Source organism: Tachypleus tridentatus, chromosome 9, assembly GCF_004210375.1.
Source record: "Tachypleus tridentatus isolate NWPU-2018 chromosome 9, ASM421037v1, whole genome shotgun sequence".
NCBI lineage: Eukaryota > Metazoa > Arthropoda > Merostomata > Xiphosura > Limulidae > Tachypleus > Tachypleus tridentatus.
Window position 1 is genome coordinate 120,764,799 of NC_134833.1, and position 25,462 is coordinate 120,790,260.

Here is a 25,462-nt window from a genome sequence, read left to right on the forward strand (position 1 = left end):
AATTCTACGAAAAAAGTACTTGTAAATTGCCCATTGCATGAAACCTAATATATCATGAAGTATCTTCTAACACTTATAGCACAACAATGCAAACACCATTTGCTTTATGACTTCCTTAAAATTATGTCTAAATAGATACAGGTTGAAATAAGTAACAATAATACAACAATCCAAGTTTGTCTTAATGAGCTGAGTCATGCCCACAGCACATGTTTATTTAAACTCTGTAAACAATTTTAAACCTAAAACTACAGGTATTATTTCCAATCATTACTGTTTTCAGTTATTCCAAAAGTGATTATTCAAAATTCCAATTAAACTGGTTTTCACAAGAATAATCAACTAATCAAAATTAGTGTTTCTGATTATTAATGTTTTTGATTCCTCCAACAGTTGATTAATACGATATGTTAGCTATTTCTTCTGGTGGTATAACCTTCTACACAACACTATCCCATTAATGAGCTGAGCAGATTGTACTGAAGTAATACTTTCTTATAAAATCATCAATAAGTCAGTTCTTACACTAGACTGCATTTCATTCCAAGTCTGTGTGGCAGTCATATGGTAATGCATATTGTAATTCTTCATAGTTTTACTCATATTCTCCCTCAGTGCATTATCCACCTAAAACAATGATAGAAATAAAATTATCAGAATATTTTTAACCTTCTTGTTAATCAATCAAACATCATGAAAATAAGTATTCCGTACACACACACACACACTCATATATATATATATGTAGTGTTTGAAGTGAGTGGTAATCAAGGGTAAAGACTGGCACTTTAATTTGTTACCTCCGAGTAGTGATAATATTGACTAATGTTGCACAGACAAATCATTTAATAACAATTACAATATATTTATCATTAGTTTTCAATAAGTCCAACAATCTACTAACTGGAATTACGATTATATTATTTATCACAAAAATAATCAACTGATAAAAATTCTAAATTAAAGTTTCTAATTATTATTGTTTTACATAATTGCAATTATCCAAATAAACAAAATACTGCTGTTATATTCATTTGTTGTTAAGCTCAAGGCTACATAATGGATTACCTGTGCTCTGCTTGATTTTAGCCTTATAATTTGATTTTTAAAATATTTTTCACTTCAAACTTGTTTAACTTTGGTGATTTATTTGGGGGGGGGCGCTTTTGTTTTAAAGGTATTGGATTCAATTCCCATTGCCACCAATCTTACTCACCCCATACTTGTCATGGCAAACCTGCTAAAGACCTTAACACTGCCATTAAACAAATTTTTTTTTTTCCCTTCTCAATCTTCTGAAAAGATGAAAGGCAACTGACTAACAGCAGCTGCTGTTAAAATTTACTTTTACTTTTGAACTGCTGCCTAGGGAGAAGGTAATTGGCTGGAAGCACTCATCATCAGTTTTTATTTTTTGCTTGTATGTACCATAGTTTGAGGAACACTGTATTAATATATTATTAGGGCTATCAATTACCATTAATTGTCCAGCTTTAATCAAGGGTTAAATCCTTCACTAGTGTATTAAGATATTTACCAAAAGATAGGATATCTGGTATACAAGAGATGGAGATTCATTGTAATACATTTATAAGTGGAAAAATAGTTTGATTCAACTATATACATTTATATAAAACAGGTTAGTTTTTGCCATTGATGAAGGTAGACCCAACTGTCAAAAACACTAAAATTTTATTATGATTTTCTTTAACATGATTTGCAAACTTTTTTTTTTAACTTACTTCTTGTTTTATTATTATGTACAAAACCTTAACTAAATTATATTTTTTGTCTTTAAGAAACCTCACATAAATATAGACCACTCATTGCAAACCACTGTTTAATACCATTAGCTAACGTAAAATTTACCAGTCGCACTTTAAACACATACCTCATTTCTGTAGAAGTAGACTAAAATACTGGCTGTCACTTCAACAAAAAGTAGAATAAATGTCAGAATACCAAACTGAAGAAAGAAAAAATATATATATATATTTGTAGAGATAAGTAAATACACAATGTCATTAACACCTGAAAACTACGAATAAAACACTAATGATTTTACAGAACAATTGACCTAAGACATAGGTTTGATACAAAATTATTGATGCATACAACTATTTCAACATATTAATACTCTTACTAATACTTTTAGCTTTTCATAAATATGAGTTACAGTTTTTGAATATTATATATGTCTTAGTAATTTTTATATAAAACATTTACAAAAGCTGAGCTAAAAGTTCAGCAAACAACAAAATACTAAAATGTACATCTATTGTTTTAATGCAATATTAACAAATCAGCTCTCATTTTCACAAGTGTAATATCCAAGTACATTAAATCTCATCTTTTGAAAATAGTTTAATTTTTAATGCTATTAACCAATACTGTTATGCCTTTCAAATGATCAACATCCAATAGCTTCAATAACCAGATATCCTAATTTTACTCAATAATAAAAGTGAGAAAACTCCTTTTAAAATACTTTTATACAAAGGCCTTCACATGCAAATTTTTATCCTACAATCACACGTATACTCTATTCAAGCATAAGTACAAAGAATTTTTACGTTTTTTATCCATTACATCCAATCCACATTAAATTAATATAATTAATCATTTTCAATAGCTTAAGAGCCAGTTTAGCATCAAAATAACCTAGAATATACAAACAATTACCAATGGTTTTTAAATATTTTTAATAATTATTTTTATATATATATATATATATTACATACATCTACCTGGGTTCAGAACAACCAATTATTGCAATAGACCCCTTATGTATTCTTTGATAGATTGTTTAGGCAGAGTATTCATGATGAAACTTTGTAGAATGGACGGCAACTGCCTATTGTGGAGACACAAGTGTAGAGGCCGATGTTTTGAAAGTCTTCCGCCTTTCATCTTCAAATCACTGACTTGAAGACAAAAGGCAAAAGACTTTCGAAATGTTGTCCTCTACACTTGTGTCACCACAACAAGCAGTTGCCATCCATTCTACAAAGTTTCAGACCCATTATGTATTTTTACATAGAAAATGGGTTGTTTTTACCCTATTTTTGTGGTTACTTCTTTATGACGAGTAATGTACTAGCCTGAAAATCATAAAATTAATCAATGCAGCATGGTGGTTAACGTGTTGGCTCCCACATGACCCATCAGTGAGTCATGCTCTATTTTCATTTTAAAGAGCCACTTATTGGCTGGCTCACAACAGCTTCATGTACACTCTTCCTAAAAAAAGTAATTTTATATTGACTAGTGGGAACCAGGAAAGTATCGGCAAAAGAGGCTTGAGACCCAATATGTTAAGATCATTCCTTTGTTTATGAGGCGTATGATCACATGCATTTTTACATGTGTAGTTTTGACACATGGGATATATTTTTCCGAATAACTGTTTTCCAACTTGTCACATTTTTCATGCAAATACATTTACATGATAAAAGTTATTACATAATACAAATGATGATTAGCATAGTGCAAACTAACATTAGCAAATGTTTAAACTATTTTGAAAAAAAAAAAAAGTCACATTTTAAAGAATGCATTCATAGTTCTGGAGATGTCTTAGGAGTTTAAAATTTCACCCACCTGCCTTTTTATAATATAAAGCACTGGAGCAGTATAAAAACATGTTGGTAACTTGAGGATTACTTAAACAAAACATTTGTTTTTCATTTTTTAGAAACACAAAGCTAACACATCAGAGGGAATTGATAGATATTTCTCTTGTTCAAGCAAGTAGGAGGTTTACCTTTCTTAATGAATGAAGTTTTTTGTGATAAAATTATCAGTGGATACCCAATTTTGTACCTTGTATATCACTTATTTATGTCTTAGATCGTACATACAACATAACATTCCAGTACACACAAACACACACTATACATGAATCAGTATATATACAAAGTTTTATACAATTGATGGTTTCTTTCACATGACATCATTTCAGAGTAAGGAAGTGCCTATACAACAGAAATATCACAGTATTTCATCAGAGGTGTATCATGATACAACTTATTATAGAAACATAACCTTCAATACTGCATGGTATCTGATTACATATAAATAAAAATGTGATGGCAGAGTTATGTCAGGCAAAACATTTACACCATAATGATTATAACAAAAGATGAAATAATGGCTGTGATTTTGCCAAATCTTTAAATTCTATAAACTCCCAGTTTGTCTCTGAAGAAGAAAGGTCAACCTTTTGAAAACACTTGGGTTATAGGGTTTTTATGTTATTTCAATCAAGATTTCTTAAATCTACATGTCTTTCTAACATCATGAAATGTTCATATGGTCAACACCAACAGTGTGACTCCATACTGAAGAAGAAATATTGACTGCAATTCTATATTCACCATGCATAACTACACGTGTGTGTGTGTGTGTGTGTGTGTGTGTGTTATAACTTAAAAAACAAGCCAAAAGAAAAATAAACTATACAACAATCACTGCACTAATTGAAAAGATCCCAGGATACAAGCTATAATGCAAGATTATAAAATGTACCCTAGGTTTTGGAGCTGACAGTAGATCTAGAACCCATACTGCAGTGGGGATACACCATCTACCAATCCTAACCTCCATTCACCAGTCTCACATAGGAAATAAAAGAGTAGCAATAGATATAGAAATAAGGATAGTAAGATGTGGGTACTCAAGCCCACAACATCCCACATCTATATCACCCTTCACTGCCTGCAGACAGTTGTGGGAAGTTAATTGCTCTCCAAAGTAAAGAAGAAAAATTGAAATAAAAATAAGAAAATATTAGGTTGTCCAAAAATAATTGTCGGAATTCTCATGGTGACATTTAGAAGCTGAATATTGAGTAGCTTATTGTTGGTTGATTTGTTTAATCTAATGTTTGTCACTTACAAGGTGTCTTAATTGTCTGCTGTTTCAATCCTACTCAGAGAAAGTTTAGCAACCCCAAAGGTAGCATGGACAAGAAGGACTTTCGTATGATTTTGCTCTATGACTTCAAACTTGGATGAAAAGCTGCTAAAACTACGTGGAACATCAACCAGGCATTTGGCCATGGATCTGTTACTGAACATACAGTTGAGCATTGGTTCCAAAGGTTTCAACATGGAGATGAAAGTCTTGAAGACCACAATGGTCATGGAAGGAAGCCATCCTTTGATAAAAACACATTAAGGGAAGCAACTGAGACAGACCCTTGCACAACAGTACTTGAGCTTGCAAAAAGGCTAGAGTGCAATTTGAAAAACAAAAAAGTTGGATAAGTGAGTTCTGCATGACCTAACTGAAGATCAACAAAATCAATGTTATAAGACCTGTCAAGGTTTATGCTCCAAAAATTGATTGAATTTGGAATCAGGTTCTGTCTCATTCACCTTATTCCCCAGATCTTTCCCATACAGCAGGGGTTCTTAACCAGGGGTGCGAGGATGCCCATGAATAATTAAAGCAAATCTATATTTTTACATAAGAGTATGCTTTATATTTCTCCTAAGAAGAAACATTTTTGCTTCAGCAGTGTTCCGAGATAAAGTTAAACCTAAACCTGATTTCCTAATGAAGTAGTAAAGTTGCATCAGATTCCAATACAGGGTAAACAAACGGGTATGTCATTTGGATAAATGAGGAAGGGACGCGTACAGGACACGTGCGCAACACGGAGAGAGAGAGAGGTTATCATCACGTCTCAGTCCACACCACCCATCCGTGCCATCAACACGTGAGTTATGGTCTCCCTGTTTCAATGTTGTTGTTTTTTCTGATGCATAACAGTAGGGTGGAAGATTGGTTATGTATTATTTCAGATTTTGCTTTCTACACATTTATTTAAATGAGCGATGGGTTGTTTACATAACATACATCATCACTGTAGCAGTGTAGCCGTTACAATATTTTCATAGAATGTATTGTCATGCCTAAAAATCTACTGATTAAACCAGGTATTTCAGTCTCTCCATCACATATTTTAGAGATAATTCATAAAAAAAAAGAAAACACCTACACATGAATGTGTTTCTTTTCCAGATTTGTCTGCAGTATGTCGAAGAAACGAAAGTGGAATGACGAATATGTCAAGTTTGGTTTCACCTGTACTACAGAGAAGGATGGGACACAACATCCACAGTGTATCCTGTGCAGCACACTCTTCTCCAATGCGAACTTGAAGCCATCAAAGCTTGATGAACATTTCAAGAACAAACATGGTGGCAGGGATGCAGGAAATGACATTGTGACATTAAGGGTCAAAAGAGCTAGGTTTGATTAGGTTTGATCAGGTTGGCACATTGCCGACTTATGGATTTTCGCCAACAGAGAAACCTTTACTGCGTGCTTCTTATGAAGTTGCATACCAGATTGCTAAATCAAAGAAATGGTGAGGAACTGATCAAGCCATGTGCCCTTGAAATGGCAAAGATTGTTCTCGGCAAGGATGCTGAGAAGAAACTCCAACAAGTGTCTTTGTCAAATGATGTAATCCATAACCGAATCATCGACATGAGTGTTGACATCCTGGAACAAGTTGTAGCTGACATCAAGGCTAGTCCAGTTAAGATTAGCCTACAAGTGGATGAATCAACAGATGTATCCAACTGTTGTCAGCTATTGGCAGTAGTTCGTTACGTGAAGGAGAAAAAAGTGGAAGAAAGTTTCCTTTTCTGTCAGTCCTTAAAGACAACTGCACAAGCTATAGATGTGCTTAACAAAATACAAGAATTTTTCTCAAGAAACGAACTTCACCTTGACAAAATTGGTTCAATATGTACAGATGGTGCACCAGCAATGCTGGGCAATCATTCTGGGTTTGCTGCATTAATGAGGAAAGAAGTTCCTAATCTGAAAATCACGTCACTCTCTTGCAGCAAAGACATTGCCCCCAGATCTCAAGAAAACTCTGGATATTTGTGTCAAGGTTGTAAACTTTATTCGCAGCCGAGCTTTGAATCATCGATTGTTTCAGTCACTTTGTGAGGAAATGGGTCAGGAACACACTGTTCTTTTGTACCACACTGAAGTGAGGTGGTTGTCACGTGGTCGTGTGCTGTTTCGTGTGTTTGAACTGAGAAGAGAAATTCATCAGTTTCTCCGTGAAAGGGTACAAGAACTGGCTATATATTTCAAAGAACCTAGTTTTGTTCAGATGCTTGCCTATTTGGCTGATGTGTTTTTAGCTCTCAATGAACTCAATCTCTCTCTGCAAGGAAGGGGACTCAACATTGTGACTGCAAGCTGAAATTGGCTGCATTCAAAGAAAAACTTGTCTTGTGGATAAAGCGTGTGAAGATGGGGAATTTGGCAAATTTCCCCTGCCTGGAAGAGACAGTCACAGAAAATTCTACCCTGCATCCAGACTTTGTTGCAAAAGTTGTTGAACATATGCAGATGCTGCGCACTTCATTTGAGGGTTACTTCTCGTGGGAGAGCTGCAAACCTATGACAACTGGATCCTGAATCCTTTCATGCAGAATTTGGAAGATGTCAGCGCATCAAGGAAGATCTCATCGACGTTAGACACAATCGTGAAATCCAAATGGAGTTCACCAATAGTCAGCTGGAACACTTCTGGGCTTCTCAGCTGGAAGCATACCCTGCATTAGCGAAGAAAGCTCTTGAAGTGCTGGTACCATTTGCAACTACTTACTTGTGTGAACAAGGATTTTCTTGTCTACTTCACATCCAAACAAAATGCAGAAATCGGCTGAATTCTGAACATGACATGCGAGTGGCACTTAGTACAAAGACGCCAAGATTTGATGCCATCATAGAGAAAAAACAGCAGCAACGAAGTCACTAAGTTTACTGTGCATTAGAGGCTAAATAAAAACATCATTAACAAAATTGAAATTAATTTTTCATTATGTACCCTGAATTTTTGTCTTGAAAAAAGGTATGCTGTATGTATGAAGATTAAAAAAAAAATTTTTGATTACATCAACTTTGTATTTTTAGCTTTTTTTATATTTAAGTTTCCAGGGGGTGCGAGAAATGATTACTGATTTGAAAGGGGTGCAAACACTGAAAAAGGTTAAGAACCACTGCCATACAGATTTTCACTTTTTCAAACACTTTGACAACCTTTTGAACAATAAACGCTTTCAAAACCATACAGCTGCAGAAAAAGCTTTCAGGGAGTTTATTAAATCACAGAAATTTTTACTTCTATAGCAGGGGCATAACAACATCGTGCACATTGGAAAAAGTGTGTTGAAGCAAATACTGCTTACTTTGGTTAAAGCATGTTCTACAACACTAGTTTATACTTTTCCAAACTTCACAGTTCAAACACAACATTTATTTCTGGACAACCTAATAAGATACTACCATTTTGGGGTAAGTAAGTTGAAACTTACCTCTTGAAGTTAGCATTCCAGCCTCCAGTACGGTAAAAAGGCACTACTGATAGCACAGTAGACGAATTACACTAGTATGATGCATCCCATCCAGTTATCTAAATAAACTAGTATAGCTCCCAACCACTACACATTTATTAAGTCTACTATGACTATTATGCTCTAAACAAGCCTTTATAAAAGGAAAGCAATTTCACAGGAGAAACCAGATCTCCTCACCAAGAATTGTATGAAAAAGCCAAGCATGAAGGTGCAGAACATCAAGTGTGGGATGTAGGACTGGCATCAAAGTTTGATGAAGGAAGGAGAGAGACAATGGAAGAGGTACAAGAGGGGAGAGTAACAGATGCTGTAACCATGGAAACCACAAATGAACTGGCCACTAAAGAGCAAAAGGAAATACCCAACAAGAAGTGGTATGGATGAGAGAAATTACCCAATGAAGTAATCAGATAGGAGGATAAATATGAAGATATTTGTGGGACCAATCTTGGCTGAAGGCATCAACTACCAGATGCTGAGGGATTGGTCACCAAACAAGATGTAGTTTGTGGCTGAGACTTGTAGCAAATGCATCCACTTGGGGAGAACCCCGCTGACTGCAAAGCTTCTTGAAAGGGAATCTAAGGACCACTCCATCAGATACATCTGGTTGGGGTGAGAAAGATGATCCACAACTAGATTGAAAGCACCTAGTACATTACATGCAATGATATTAATGTGTTGTGTGAGGCCACAACCAAGAAGAACCAGTGGTGTCATTGAGGACCACATCCCCAAAAGTGACAGAATCTCACAAGCAGTAAGTGATGGAGCAAAGAGGGCATGACAAACTAACAATTCCATAGAACAAATGTGAAAGAAGAAGGCTGGATCCAAATGAATGAGATATTAAATATAACTGTGGAAAAACTTCTCCAGTTTGATTAACCAGCCCATTTGAACAGCCACTGAAAGGAGCTGCTTGGTATAGCTGGTCAATTCTGGTTTGGAATGAGCCAGAAGAGCTAGTTATTTACATAGTGAGGAAAACCCAATGACAGAGCAAAAATATGTCAATGAAATGCTCAGACTACCCAACACAAAACATAAGGGGCTGAAGCAAGGCCTAATGTAGGGCTTGAAACTAATAAACCATCCTGAGATGGACAAATCAAAGATAAGGACGAGCAAAGTGATATAAATATATGAAGATAAGCATTGGTGACATTCATAAATGAATAAAATGCCCACCCTCAGAGTGAAAAAAGACTTCATGGTAAACTCAGGCAGGTAAACATAGTGATTGAGATGAGATAAATATATTATCAGTCTCCAGTTCCTGTTTTTTTTGGGATCAACAAAATGTCAGAAATAAAAACCTGTTGAAGGATGGAAAACAGGTTCAATGTCATGCTGAGATAGCAATTCCCAAACCACTTCTATCAGACACTGACTGGTCATGGGATGTCAAGGAAGGAAGGAAATGAGGGAAAGGAGTCACAGGAGGTGGGGAAAAAAAAAGAGGATCACAAATCCTTGTGATAAACCCTCTAGAACCCATTAATTATTGATGAAGGAATGCGAGTGATCAAGATAATCTTCAAGCAAGTTCCCACCAACCACTGGATAGTCACTGGTACTGTTGGCAACATGAGGTGCATTGTCAAGAAGAAAGATGAGAAGATGCACCACAAAAAGAGAGTACAGGTAAAGTTTGGGAAGGAGAAAAGTGAGAAACAGTAATAGATTCTAACGACAACAAAACCACGTATGCAAAGCCAGAGCCAAAGACGATAAACAGGCAAGCATAGAGGAAAAAAGGGAAAGGATTTTCCTAGACCCCCCCCACACACACACACACACACAGGATTTCTGTGAAGAGTCTAAGAGAGGAGGTGTGGAGAAGAAATATATCATTAAAGAGTTGCAAAGGTAAGATGCAGGTGAGAATATTGAGCAGGGGTCAAACTCACAGATGATTGGAGAGCTGCTCCACAAACAGGCAATGTGGATCCTAACAACTGTTAGTTCAAAAAGGGACAGTTAGCACACTGGGATGAAAGTATGGACTAATCTGAAGCCTATGAGATGATGAGACATGTTAATCCCATTGTGAGACTGGCTATTTGATCAGTATAAATCCGAATATCAGGGAAGGGTTGAAAAACCAAAAATAGGATAAAACATTACATGCCTGAGAAACAAGCCAAAAAATAACTAACACCTCAGACAGAAGATGGAAAGGTACTGTAAAATCAAGATGCAGAAACAGACAGTCCAAGTCATCGTCAGTCTCAGGCAGTTCTGGAGGAACTGGGGTAAGGTCTAGAGATAAAGGCTGACCCATGTAACAAAGATCCATTGTTTAGTTACCTACCATAAAGGCATAAGAAAGAACATTAGTTGCTGGTGTGGTCCCCGAAGTGGTAACAAGAACTTTGGAATTCATATGGAAGAAGAGTCCACCAAAACTGAGTAGTGAAAAATAATAATGTGACTCAAGAAAGTTTTAAGTGAAGAAACTGTTTGAATGAACACTAAATAAATTAACGAAAATAACTTCATGAGGAAACTTAACCCAAACATGAATAGTAAAACAAATAAGAAACACATCCAAATACAGGGACTACCAAATGAGAAGTGATACTTAGGTAGAGGAGTGTACAAGGGGTCACATTTGTCACATGAACATGCCCTGCTCCTGTTGATGGAGAAGTAATACATGAGACCCTTTAGAATTGTTTGATTCCAACAGGGGAAGCAAAAGACTTGTAGCATATGTATAGAAAAGGTTTGCATATATAGGGCAGCACTGAACAGAAGTAGCTAACTTTGTGAAGAAATAAGGTAAGTACTATATTGGAATTAATGTAAATTACTCACTGTAAACTTTTCAAGCCAATTTGGACTCTTCAGACAAAGCTAAGATTAATCTTATTAATTAATATAAAAAATTAGTAAAAATAAAATGTGAAAAACATATTATTGCTATAAAAATACTGTAACTAATTTGAAAGCCTTAACAAGGTTTAGCCAATTGTCAGTAATCATCTTGGTAATCTTGTTTTGAATGCAGTATTTGATGTGAACAGCTTTCAGTTCCTTGTCAGTCAAGCTAAAGGTGTGGTGGCCAGTGAGATGGGGGCAAACAAGCATTGTATATTCCCTTTTCAGGATTTCCAAGTCAATACATGCATAGATAGTATCTTTAAAAGTAAACAATATACAAAGCCAAACTAGTAAATACAAAACAGTACATCATACACATTCATTGTAGAGGTTATACTGAAGCTTAATTAATATCTAATTCTATTATTAGATTTTTATGTTTAAGATAAAATGATAATTTTTATTATGAAAAAATGTTAACACGTTATTACAACTTACCTGTTGTGGCAGCTCCAACAATCGGCTGTAGTTGTGAATCACTCAATTTACTGTGCTAAGTTTTTCTTACAATTCATCTTTTTTTCTGGATGAATTTATCATTAATTGTGCATGTTAGGGCTTTTCAACCAAGAACTGTTTTATTTGACTGTAATGTCTGAATAGAATTTTATTTCAATTGCCAAATCAGTTATGGATGCATTTATTTTACATCTGATAACCCTCCCAGTACTAGCACCAATGGACACTCCAAGAGTTAGTTGTTTTCCTTCACTTTTCTCATTTTTTGTCTTTTACTGGAAGGATGAGCCCTTGTGTCTACTGTTTACTGTTTGTTTAATTCCACGCAAAGTTACGAGAGGGCCATCTGCGCTAATCGTCAAAATTTAGCAGTGTAAAATTAGAGGGAAGACAGCTAGTCATCACCACTTACCGCCATCTCTTGGGCTACTCTTTCACCAACGAACAGTGAGATTGACACTCACGTTATAATGCCTCCAAAAGGTGAACATGTTTTGGTATGACGGAGATTTTAATCTACGACACCCAGACTGCGAGTCGAGCGCCCTAACCACCTGGTCTACTGCTTAAACTGACCATTTGCTTTACTTGTTGGTGCAGATAGCCTAGATGCTTTGCACTATGAAACACCAGACCAACCAGCTTTGCTTGTTTGCCTTCATTTCTCTCTTGTTGCACGATTAAATTTTCTTAAGTTTATGGAAATGTTTGTAACTAGTGTGGTTCTTTATATTAAAAAATGATTTCTTATTGGCACTGTAAATATTCTTTCTGGGTAAACACGACTTTACACTGCAACAAAACACTTTGGGTTTGAGATCCACTTACATTTTCACTTCCAAGTCTTTTATGTAAGGCTAAGGATGGCTGTTGACACGAGTGAACTCACTATTAAAAACTCCTTCAACAGTCTAAAGGAAACATCATCTTGTTTTTAACCCGATTCCATTTTCTGACATCAGAAACACAACCTCGCGCTAAATATTATTTTGACGGAATTAAGGAGAAAAGGCAAAATTACGTCTGGTTTCTATGGAGAAATTATTCAATCCTGAAGCAAAAAGTTCATAACAGCAATTGCATCAAGTAACAAGTTTGTTTTCCGTAAGCAGTATGAACATAATTATATACGATATATTGTACAATATACAAAACCATATAATACAATTATATAATATATATAAAATTTATAATAATATTCAACATATATTAAAATCACAGTTTATAGTACTATATTTGTCTGGATTTTTCTTTACTAGTTATCTAACATGAAATATAAACTAGCTAGTTTATATGGTTATCTTGTTTATTAATTAAAACGTGTTAACTAAAACTTTCTGCTAGAATTGTCTAGATCAGAAATTTTATAAAACAGTTAACAGTATTTATAAATTAATTTTGACATAAAAGTAAATTAATAAACCTTCGTAACTAATATGAAATAAAACTAAACATATAAACAGTAAATATTATATGCAACACTATAATAAAAAATATAAAGGGCGCTTCATATAACTAGTGCAGATAGCACTCGTGTGGCTTTGCGCGAAATTCGAAAAACAAACACACTAACACGTTCAACAGCAAAAACACAACTTGCCGTCTTTATAAAATTGACAAAATACTAAAAACTACAGCCTGAAATATATATGAATGGAACACTACTTCAGATTGCCTCATCGGCAAAATTTCTTGGTCTAAAGTCTGGCGAAGAACCAACTATGCTAGGAGTCTGACTGGCAAGAACAGTGGAGCATCATCAGACAACATACTAAAAATTAACAAAACATACATTAGACCAGTAATAAACTATGCAGCTCCAGCATGGATAACTGTAAGTGACAAAATAATTAAAACCAAACTACAAACAATCCAAAACACTCCTCACAACAACATATAGAGTTCCCAGAGCAACATCATCTCAATTTATACATAAATATTCAAACATACCAACCACACCAGATAGACTGCTACATAGTACAATAAAGTATTTTGATAAAAATTGGATGAAAAAATGAATTACTATGCGAACTAGACAGCTACCTTACACATGAAGATAGTCCTAAACACCTCTCCCCGATCAACACATATGTTAAACATAAAATAAATAAATGAAAAAAAATTATATATATATATATATATATATATAATAATAATATAAATAAAAGTAATAAATATAAAAAGGACAACTAACAAACTAGACGACTTACTAATTGTCGTACATGGACAATGCCCTGAAAAGGGTCGTAGTAATTCAGCACACTGACCCAAAAAGCAGTAACTGACACCATCAAACACTGCATGACTATACAAGTAAAGGAAGGAGGAAGAGTGGTCAAAGAGCACCTGACCCTCCAGGGTACATATAATACCCAAACCCGAGAGAGAGACGTTCAAAACACATCATAAACCAAACATGAACAGATACTTTTATAATAAAGTCAATAACTTCATTGAACAGAACCATATACATGCCAAAATTCCCTGTAAATACAATTAAACACATTAATAAAACCAGATAGAACAATTGACTGGAGCACTCATCAACTGATAAAAAATATAACAGTAACGGAAATATGAATAGCCATCAAAAACACAAAAAAACAAAGCACTTGAAGAAGATGGTATACAAGACATCATCCTGAAAAATAGTACTCAGAAATTGTATGAACATCTAACAGCTCTATTTAACTTATCATTTTCAGCTGGATATATCCCTGTTTCTTGGAAGGAAGCAGTAATTTTAATGCTCCAGAAAGAAGGAAAGCCAGCAAATAAACCAAACAATTACTGCCTCATTAGTCTAACCAGTTGCACAGGAAACATTTTAGAAAGAATAATTAGTAACCGACTGTCTATATACTTAGAAGCAAATTCAAAATTACACGAAATTCAAAACAGCTTTAGAAAATATAGACAAACTACAGGCCACCTAATCAGATTAACTGAAACAATTACAGACAGTTTGAACAAAAACGAATGCACTGTAGCCTGCTTTCTCGACATTGAGAAAGCATTCGACACGGTCTGGCATAACAGATTACGTTACCGGTTAACGGAAATGGATTTACCCCAGGAAATTATTCGCTGGCTGTCTAACTTTCTCGACAATAAAACGTGTAAAGTAGATGTGAATGGAGCCTACTCAGGGTCTTTTTCACCTGAGGCAGGAGTCCCATAGGGAGGGGTAGTTAGCCCTATCTTATTTATTATGTATGTGAGTAATATGCCACTGTAGGACCTAAACTTAAGTTTTGGATCACAATTTGCTAACGATGTAGCGGTCTGGAAAAGTGTCCCTACTCCTTCAATAGCAGCAACAAACCTCCAGTCAGTCCTGAATAATTTAGAAGAATAGTGCCAGAAATATAGAATGTAAATAAATATTCCGAAAAACCAAGTAATACTATTCACCAAATTAAATAAACTAAAAAAAGATCCACCAAAGTTATACATGAATGGATCACTTTTACAGACTGCTACTTTTGCTAAGTTTTTAGGATTAACTTACGATACCAAATTAACGTGGATACGGCATACTAACAATATCCTGACAAGAATTTGGAAAAGCGCAAGTTATGCAAGAAGCCTATCAGATAACAATCAAGGCATTTCACCTGATAATATAATAAAAATCTACAAAACATACATTAGACCCATTACACAATACGCATGTCCAGCCTGGATAAACATTACACAAAAACAATTACAAAAAATAGAAAATTCAATCTTATCCTCAGCTTACAAAGTACCCCGCAGTACGTCATCCACATTCATACACAAGTATGCAAACTTAGAGACAGTATCCAATAGACTCTTGCATAATGCACTAAGTTATTTTAATAAAAATCGGCATACAAATGATATGTTGTGTGATCTCGATAGATACTACGTACATGATGTACATAGTCTTAAGTACCTCTCTCCTATGAACATATATTTAAGAAATAGAAATCAAGCTGGCCACCTAGCACTAGAGGTTTACAATTAGTATAATATTCATAGGAGAAAATAAAAAAATACATAAATTAAAAAAAAAAACGACAACTCAAGACAATGTATGGACATTGCCCTGACTAGGGCCGGAGTACTGTGAATTACTATACAACATAGTAGTAGCTGACATGAAAGTTACGGACGGAGGAAGAGGTCTTTTGCACTTGACCCTCCTCGGTATCTGAAATCTAACATACCCAAATACTCACAAAAAAGAAGCGAAGCTAAATATATTTAGCAGTACTACGTCACGGACAGCCGGCGAGCCATCGCTGCAGATTTTAATTAGCTTAATATGTCAGGTAACGTAGTCAAGTCGAAACAAAACATACAAATAATATCTATAAAATATATACAAAACTATATAGTTATACAAAATACAATTATATACAAATGATTTATAAATTATATTTTATATTTAAAGTGTAGAGTAGGTGTAAAATGGAGTAACACAACCTGCAACCGCTATGAATTTTCAAATATAGCGTCAATCTACTGGTAGTTCTTAGCCGCACAGCAACGCTACACAACGACTTATAATAGCTCTATATAAGTGTGTGTGAGTATATATTGCATACTTTTAGTAATATCCACAAATATTCTGTACATTAAAAAAATAGGATATGTTACAAAAAATATATCTATGTGTAAATTGAAGACACGAGTCTGACTCGCACTCTGAAATGTTGGGGTGCTGATGTTCATGTGAAAAATAAATACACTGTTGTTCATCATATAGTTTACATATTGTAGTTGCATAATCTCTATACTTTCCAAAATTTATACTTAAAATTTTCTTTCAATACCTGGTATTTATTCTCCTCTACCAGGATATATTACTAAAACAGAAATGTATAGTAAAATGAACAGTTGATAACTCTTGACATCAAATATATAATACTATGTTGTAAAAGGTAATGGTATGTGCACTTTAACCCCTGCTCAAGCACATAGGGATAACAGATGTTTACTCATTTGAATAGAAAATTTGAAGTATTGAGGAGGGCTGACAAATAATAAAGAATACATCAACACTATAGAATTTTATTTTTTAAAGTACATTTTGACACAATAGTTGAAATTTGAAACATTTAGGTTGAGGTATAGTCTTAAAATTGTAAAAAAATGGAAATCAAAAATTAATTTAGACATGCAAACTCCCCACTCCTCATTTGAGGGTAACAAAAATTTATGAAATCAGAAAACACCTATCTCTGTAATATGATCATGAAATACTGCATATACAGATCTTGTTTGTTTACAAAAACTAAAGTAAAAGGTTTATCACTCTGTAAACAAGAGCTTAGTTAAAAGCACCACTAATTGCTTTTGTTTTCCTATAGGAAGCCAAATCATATTACATTGTAAGTAAAACTTTTATGTCAGCACAAACTTTCAAAAACTTGTTCATATTAGTTGAAGGATTTGTGCTTAATTGTGTGAAAAATTCTACCATATATTTGTTGTTAATGTCTTAATAATGTTCTTAGTATAACTGTTATATATAGTTTGTCTCAGACAAGCCTCCAGTTATGTTATGTATCATAATTTATCTCAGTAAAGCCTCCAATTTATTATGGTACATATTACAATTCAATATAGCCTAAAATTGAGTTAAAGATAACTGATATCAAGTTTACGATATTTGTCAACACAGTTTTCTTTCTCAAAACAAACCTTTTATAAGTTTTAAAAATTTCATCTAAGACAACAATACTGATGATATGCTATTGTTGTCGATTCTTTAGTTCGAGATTCTTCTATAATTTTAGTGAATAGGCAGGATTTTCACAATATGTATATAACAGTTTAAGTTATATACACTTCTAAATATTAATTAACTGAAACAAACATCAATATCAAAATAGGTATATAATGGTAAATCTGTCATACAAACACTTATGAATGATTTTATAACTACTGCATAAAAAAATAAGTAGGCATACAAATATCCCACAATACAAAATATAAATTACGGAAAAACATATGATAAACCCAAATTCTTTTAAGAATGATGACTTAAATACCAGAAGGTTGTCATACCACAAGAACAAAAAAAGTCAGGCATATAGCTAAAGCTCCACATTTTCACACTAACGAGTCTGCTTGACACCTATAAACCTAGTAAAAGTTGTTCCATCTTTTATTCAATGTGAGCAGTAACTCATACAACAGTTGAATAATTAATGCACTCAGATTTAACTAAGTATACTAGTATTGTGCCAATTTTAAAATTAAGTTGTACACTGAGCCTGTGACATTGTTAAACCTTGAGAAATGAATATGACAATGAAAGTCCTTGTGAGCCTTTGACAGTACTAAATCTTTACTACAAGTCCATCACAATAATAACAGCAGTTTATAATTGGCCATTTGCTAAAAATTGAGAATTAACAGGTTAACAAATCTGTCTAAAAGTCTAATCATAGATTCTTGCTTTTAATAATTTTATATTCCTTAAAATTAATATCAAATATCTTTCACTAAATTGAAGAAAAAATACATATATTGCACATGCTTGATATTTATAACACATGTAAGCATTTATATATCAAAATATTTTGTTTTTTTTAGAAAGTGCCTACTGTACAAAATCAATTTTTCTAAGTTATCTGTTTTCTATGCAATTTCTATAGGTTTTAGTACCATTCAAGAGGAAAAATGGTTGCAAACCATCCATTTTAGAAAATAAAGACAGTTTCGACACATGAATAGTTAAATTACAAAAAATCGGAATTGAAGAGATTGCATTTCATTTGCAAAATACCAGATAATTTTCAAAATGACAGAGCTTAATCATAAGATTACATATACCATTTGATAACTAACACTTCTAGATGTTATCAGTATGTTACTGTAATGAATCTTTTTACTTAACTGTTGTTTCAATACATAAAGATATAATAATTTTATTTCAATAACAATAATTTGGTGTGACTTCTTATTGTTATGAGAAGACCAACAGGACATTTTTATATAATATTTTACCTGTCAGTTGAATAAAATTTACCATAACAGATAGACATGTCAGAGAATCAAAATATATTTCCAAACTTATATCAGTTACATGTATTATACAGGGTGTTCGGAAAGTCACTGTGCAGTTTTGTAATCATATGTTATTATATTTCAGATTTTGATCCCAACTGATAGCGGTGCTTAAAAACAAAATAAGAAGGATCTAAGTCTGTATTGATGCCAACAGGGGTCACTTTCAACATTGTTTATAATTGTCATTCATATTTACCTCCTGTATTCTATATTGAAACATGTCTGTTAATAAATATATAAGTGCACAGTGACTTTCCGAACACCCTGTACATCATGACTGATATTTTTTAATAGAATTCCATACCACTTTGAAATATGGTTTCCAGTTAAATACTTTTGCACTTAACACAGTTGTTAAAATAAACTTCCAGACCAGTTTTGGAAGTCACAAAAATTACATACAATATTAATTTTGTTGCCTCTAACTGCTTAAAACATTGAACTTTTTATTGTCATAAATTACTGTTCTCTTAGCAGGTAGAACAGAGAAAATTAATTTTGTAAAGAAATGAGATTAACTTACTGTCACCATCATGCAGTAATTTTCTTTCATTGCACTGCAATAGCCCATGAATGAAAGGATAAAGATGGTAAAACCAACAAGAAGAATCCCAATTGGTACTAAAATATATCTGCTTCCCAATAAATCCACATACTCTGAAGTGTTGGCCTGTATCCATGCTCCAACAGCAATAAGGGCTGCTCCTGTTAACTAAATTGTACAAAGAATTTCATTTTAAAAATTAATTCAACATTTTAAATATCATATCTTAAATATTAATTTTTTCACTTGCAAGAAAACAATGACAAAGCTTAAGTTTTATGTTTTATTTGTTTTTATTGAAGTTTATGCAAAACTACTTGACTGAATAATATACATGTAAAGCATACTATTATATTTGTCCTTCATTGTATAACAGCAGATTTCTGCTAAGAGGACCAGTGCAAGGATTTAGTCCAACCATTCTGAAATACTGAACAACACAGAAAACAAGTTTTAGAAATAATGAGAAAGCAAAGCTGACCACAAAAAATTACATTCAGGTTTTTGTTAACATATCACATGTCAACATATCATTTATCAGTGTCAGATGCTAGTAACATGCAAATACAGATAGGCTAAAGTAAGCTAAATAGTGCATTATGAAGAATTAATGTGAACAACTAGAAATTTTGTTATATCTCTCTGAAAAGCAAAACTTATATTATTATGGTAAAAGTGGTATTACTTCACACACAAACAACAAAGTCATCTTAAACCATTTTTTTGCTATGACAAGCAAACAACAAAGATGAATCATCTAAAGACATTTGTGCTTTTATTCAGAACGGATCTCCAGAAAGTAACAAAGCTGTCCAAGGAGAAACTACTCTCCAAGTGATTTTCACTGAACATAAAACTAGATCATGTGCAAGATAATTAACATTTAGAAGCCACAGAACTTAAGCAAAATTTGCATCTTTGGACATGAAGGCATGACAAGGAATAAAATCTTATGAAAGTCAGTTCATAACAAATGGCTTGTGTATGAACCCATGAAAAGCAATCCTTAACTTAGTGATACATATTTCTTCTCAACTGGTGCCCATAAAACCTTTAGTCAAGATTATATAACAAAACATTTATTTATGAAAACTGGGTGAACTAAACAACCACAGTAACATATTTGAACAACTCATTTCAGTGTTCATTTAATGAATATGTGGTGAGGGCTGATACAAAAGTTTATTAAAATGCCTGTAAAAAAATTAATTAATTTAAGATGACATTTTACCCATCAAAACAATTAACCAAAGCATCACATAGCACCTCTCAACACTAGATTTCACAGAAATACTGACCAATTTATCAAACAACGCAATTGTTTTTCTACAAACTGACAACTCTGAAACATTATTTTGCTGCACAAAGGTTCCATAGCCATGTTTCCAAAACTGGTGCTGGATGATTAGTAATATTTGATAATTAACTAATTAATGGTTCCATTAATCAATTAATATAGTGTTTCTCCCACCATGATATGTATAACCAATAAAAAGCTACCAGCTAGTTTTCTCCCCTCTAGTCAACAATTAGTAACTGGACATTTAAAATAATCAAAAATAGTAATAACTGGAAATCATAATTAAGATAAGCTGATTATTTTTGTGACAACCAATTTAATAATAATTTCAGTTAATCATTTATTCAAATAATTAGAAATAGTAATAAACAGAAACACTTTAATTAATCAGTCATAACTTTTCTTAATCAATTAGTCTATGTAACATTAAGTGATATAATTACCAAACATAAATAACAGATTATATTAATTAATTTATCCAGCTCTATACCAAAACAAATCTTTTTGCTAATAACCTAGTTTCTATTTCTAACCTCAATCCACTGAAACTGGTGATCTTAAACATATAACTCTCACATCTCTGGGTTTTCTACACTTAAAAAAAAAGCATATTGAGTAATGTTTAAGTTTTTTTCCAAACTTCTTCAAGTATTATTTTAGTCGTCTGTCATCACAAACTTGCCAGAATTTTGATTTTCTGCTCTTGGTAAAGGTACTACAACTTTACACAGTACTGTAAACATGGCCACAACAGTTTTAACTAGATTGCTCTTTCAAACATATACTAGATCTCTCTATGTTTTTTTTTATCAAGGCTGAGGCATCATGCTTTTACCAATAATCAAACCAAAATCTTTCATTCCCATAATAGTTGTGCAACATCACTTCTCTTATAAGCTTTCTAGCTGCTTCTGATCACCAAAATACCCTCCTTTTATACAATTATTTGTTTCTAATTACTATTGTGTTAATTTGTTTATATGCTAATTACTGATTAGCTTATAACTTACACTTTGTCTGTTTATTTGTTGTTGTCTCCAATCCTGAAACAATGTATATTTAAAAAGAGCTAGAAATAAATCCTGGGTCTTCTTCTTGGCAAGGCAAGTATATGTGGTGTCATCCAGGCTTCCACCCCATTCGGACTTAAATTATTCAGCTCCTTGAATGTTTTCAAGAAAAATAGTAGGTTTTGTTGACTTCCCTTCCAGAATCCTTGAGTGTTTGTCAGCTAGTTGGATGTGGAATTCTGTTATCTTTTACTCATACATGGTTCATGCTCCATTATTTCTGGGTTTGTCCTAGAGTCTTTAGGTGGTACGGTGTATAATAACTGTAGTCGCATTATGTGGCAGTTTCTGAACACCAAGCTAACATTGTTAAGGAAGATTGTAATGGGATATTTTTGATCATCCTTAAAAACTTGTCTACATATCTTTACACTGTTTGGATGGTTTGACTTATGGTTTAGGTGCATAGACATATCTATGTGTTTCTGATAAACCTCTGTAAATACAAGTTATGTATCTTAGTGACCATTATATCTGGGAATGAAAGCTACTTGTACCACAGACTGTGGTGATGGATGTTGTGCTTTTAGTGGATTCACAAGTTCTACAAATGTATACTAGAGTGCTACAAGTTCTTTTTATCAAGGCTGAAACATCAGTCTTTCACCAACAATCAAGCCAAGATATTTTATTACCATGATACTTATGGTGGCTATTTTGAGAGCATTATCTTTGAAGTGTTCAATACATGAACTGTTTAAGAGATAGCCATATGAACTACTAAAATCATTGAGACAATTGATTATTCAGTTGCCATGATCCTACCATAAGTGCTTATAATTAAAATACACACTTCACTTGTTCATTCTGTCCTCATATTACCTAAACAATTTCCAAAGAAACAGCTTTATATTCATTTAACCTAACATATGATCTAGCCTTCAACCATCTGGTTCTTTTCATTAAGGCTACTGCTTAATTCATTTACTTACACCATTGCTGTTACTAACCAGTATCACCACATAAACAAAACATTCCAGAATGTGAGCAAAAAAAAAAAAAAACAGAAGGCAACTGCCCTAAAAGTGCAATATGGTAAAAACCTAAAAGATCAGATATAGGTAAAAATTTACTTTAACTCTTTCATACAAAGGTTACAAATCATTTCAGACCAAAAGCATTAATTTTGTTACTAGTACTATTAATATTATTTCTAGTAGTATGTAATAATATTTAAAGTTTTACTAAGAGTTAGGGAAATTATTTAAAAGGTATTTATTATTATTATTATTGCTATGAACTTATAATAATGACACTGTACACTGTTTTGTTTTGTTTTTATTAAGAATTCACCAGTAAGCTTCTAATGTTGTTCTACTCACACTGACTTTCAATGAATTCTAGTACTTATTAGTGGGACTAACCTTTTGTTAAAGTACTAAATTTTGCTAGTACTAGTAGAGCTGAAATATATTTATTAAATTTTGGGTGTTTTAAGATTCCAGCTGGCTGTGGAGAGGTTGCAGTTCAACAAAGAAGAAAAAGACAACAGTTATAAGATTCGGGAGGCTTAAATCAAAAACTAAACAAAAAAAAAAACTGGAGTAATCAAAATCAATTAACAACTTTTTCCATCCTAAAAACAAAACCATAGCCAACTTTCCTACATATAAACTCATTCAAACTCGGTTATGGGAGAACTTTGCTCGTAAACAAATGCATTAATCTAGGCATCATTGCAACCCCGTCTAGTTTTTCCACGTATTGCTTTGCTGTCACAAAACCGCAATTTCAAAATCAAAATACAACTTACGACTCCAAGTTAACCCTTGTGACTAAGAAAGTTACGACAATTAACTGGTACCAAACAATTACAAACCCATAATTACTGCAGTCTTCAGTAGTAATGTGAAACTGAAGTAAAAAAGTAATACTACAGTATAATTCTAAACAGTAAATAATTTTGAATGATATTAGTATCGTACAGTTGAAAACAACAAGTAAATAACATTATCTCACCAAAAACATCAAGCTAAAGGCAAGTAACGAACACTTCACAACTGACATTTCACCTTGCACAATTTTGCCAGCTACGATATTTTAAAAATACCGCTTCTCGCCACAAGTAATAACTCGAGGTAGATGTGAAGTGTTTTATACTTTGCAACTTGTACGTAATTCCTAAACACTTGAACTCACTGAACTAATTTTGCGGTTGTTTATATTTCACTCTCAGTCACATCAATACAAACCAAAAAAAAATCAAAAATTAACTTATCGCACACACATACACATGTTTAAGTTGTAATATTATAATCATACAGAAAACCGATTCACATCTTCCACAAAGTGTCTGTTTAACTTGACATTTTTGATGTTGTTATTTATTTGTTGAACAAAATATCTTTTGTGATAAGAAATCAAGTAAACAGCAAATGGTTAGTATTACGAATTTCTCCTAATTTCGGATTTAAAATCTGAGACGTGTAAAAATAATATTTCATGACTATCCTCCGTTCAATACCGGAACTCGTCCGTTGGACTAATGGTATTAAACGAGGAGAACCAAAAGATTCCCTGAAATGATATTTACATACGCAGTATAATACTTTAAAGGATAATGTATAATTACCGAAATCTGGTGAAGAGTTAAAAACTACAAACTATTTCAGATTCAAAACGGACAAGTGAAGAGGAACGTGAAGAAAATATAATGTAATTTATCCAATTTTTATAACAAGTTTAAAACCTATTGGTTACTAATACTTCGCTAGTTTTCGCCATTTTATACTGTAACATTTCAAATATTATACTACAAAGAGAAATAGTGTTTCATTGAATCTTTGTCTCTCATAGCCCACCCCAACAGACCAATTCTGATATTCAATGAAAGGCCTCTTGCGGGTAGAGAAAACAGTGAGTGAAAGGAAAGATTGAGCAGAGATGCTATTTTTAAATGCCTGTCATTTTGAATCATATTTGAAGAACAACTTAAAAGAAATGTTGAAAAAGAATCTACAGTTTACAAGATTTCTGTCATAGATCATCTGTCCATTACTCTCTTATGCTTCGGCATTTAAACCATAACTTTTCAATTTATCAGTTTTGTTATTCCCCTGTGTTTCTGTAGATTGATTGATCTCTCTTTGGGATTATAAGTTATCAAACTATAATTTGTTGTTAACATGTGAAGTTATAATTCTTTGTGAGTTACTGTATGGTGGTTTTTGTTGGGTACTCCTACACCATCTTGTTCAGTTAATTTTTTTCAGTTTCTTTCTACATTTGCACAGTGTTTTTCCGTGTTTGTTTGGATATATTCTGGACTTCTTTCCATTGTGAAGCACAGGGAATCACTAAAAAGGCAGGTATTTCTTTGTGCCATCACTTTGTTATAAGACTTACTGCTGCCTCGGCTCTGAATTAAGAAACATATGCTGACTCGATAACTCGTGCCTCTGCTACTTCACGAAATGTTGTTTTGGATTTTGACTTCCTCTTAGCTATTTCAGTCCCAAATTATACCATGTCTATCTCCAAATATGCTCATATTATCTCACTAGCCTCTGTTGATGTACCATCTTATGTTTTTTCCTTTTAGCACTATTACAGCTACAGTCAAGTTAACTATTAGTTCGACTATTCTGTGCTCGTATTTATAGTTTGTTTGTTTGTTTGTTTTGGAATTTCGCACAAAGCTGCTCGAGGGCTATCTGTGCTAGCCGTCCCTAATTTAGCAGTGTAAGACTAGAGGGAAGGCAGCTAGTCATCACCACCCACCGCCAACTCTTGGGCTACTCTTTTACCAACGAATAGTGGG

At 33.3% G+C, this 25,462-nt stretch overlaps 1 protein-coding gene across 4 annotated transcripts in view; it reads right to left on the reverse strand.

The window, feature by feature from the left end:
• Window positions 1-23,874, reverse strand: part of LOC143226209 (CD63 antigen-like) — a 34,859-nt gene extending 10,985 nt beyond the window's left edge. Inside the window, exons 1-4 of one of the 4 annotated variants that reach the window (XM_076456894.1) lie at window positions 23,662-23,874; window positions 19,312-19,500; window positions 1,892-1,966; window positions 526-627 (exon numbers count right to left, since the gene is read on the reverse strand). In XM_076456894.1, the coding sequence (XP_076313009.1) occupies window positions 526-627; window positions 1,892-1,966; window positions 19,312-19,500; window positions 23,662-23,709 (414 nt within the window). In that variant the 5' untranslated portion in view covers window positions 23,710-23,874. Of the gene's footprint in view, window positions 1-525; window positions 628-1,891; window positions 1,967-13,951; window positions 14,736-19,311; window positions 19,501-21,642; window positions 21,955-23,661 lie in introns of those variants that run through there. The other 3 variants (XM_076456896.1, XM_076456893.1, XM_076456895.1) reach the window with 3 other exon arrangements.
• Window positions 23,875-25,462: the final 1,588 nt, after the last annotated feature.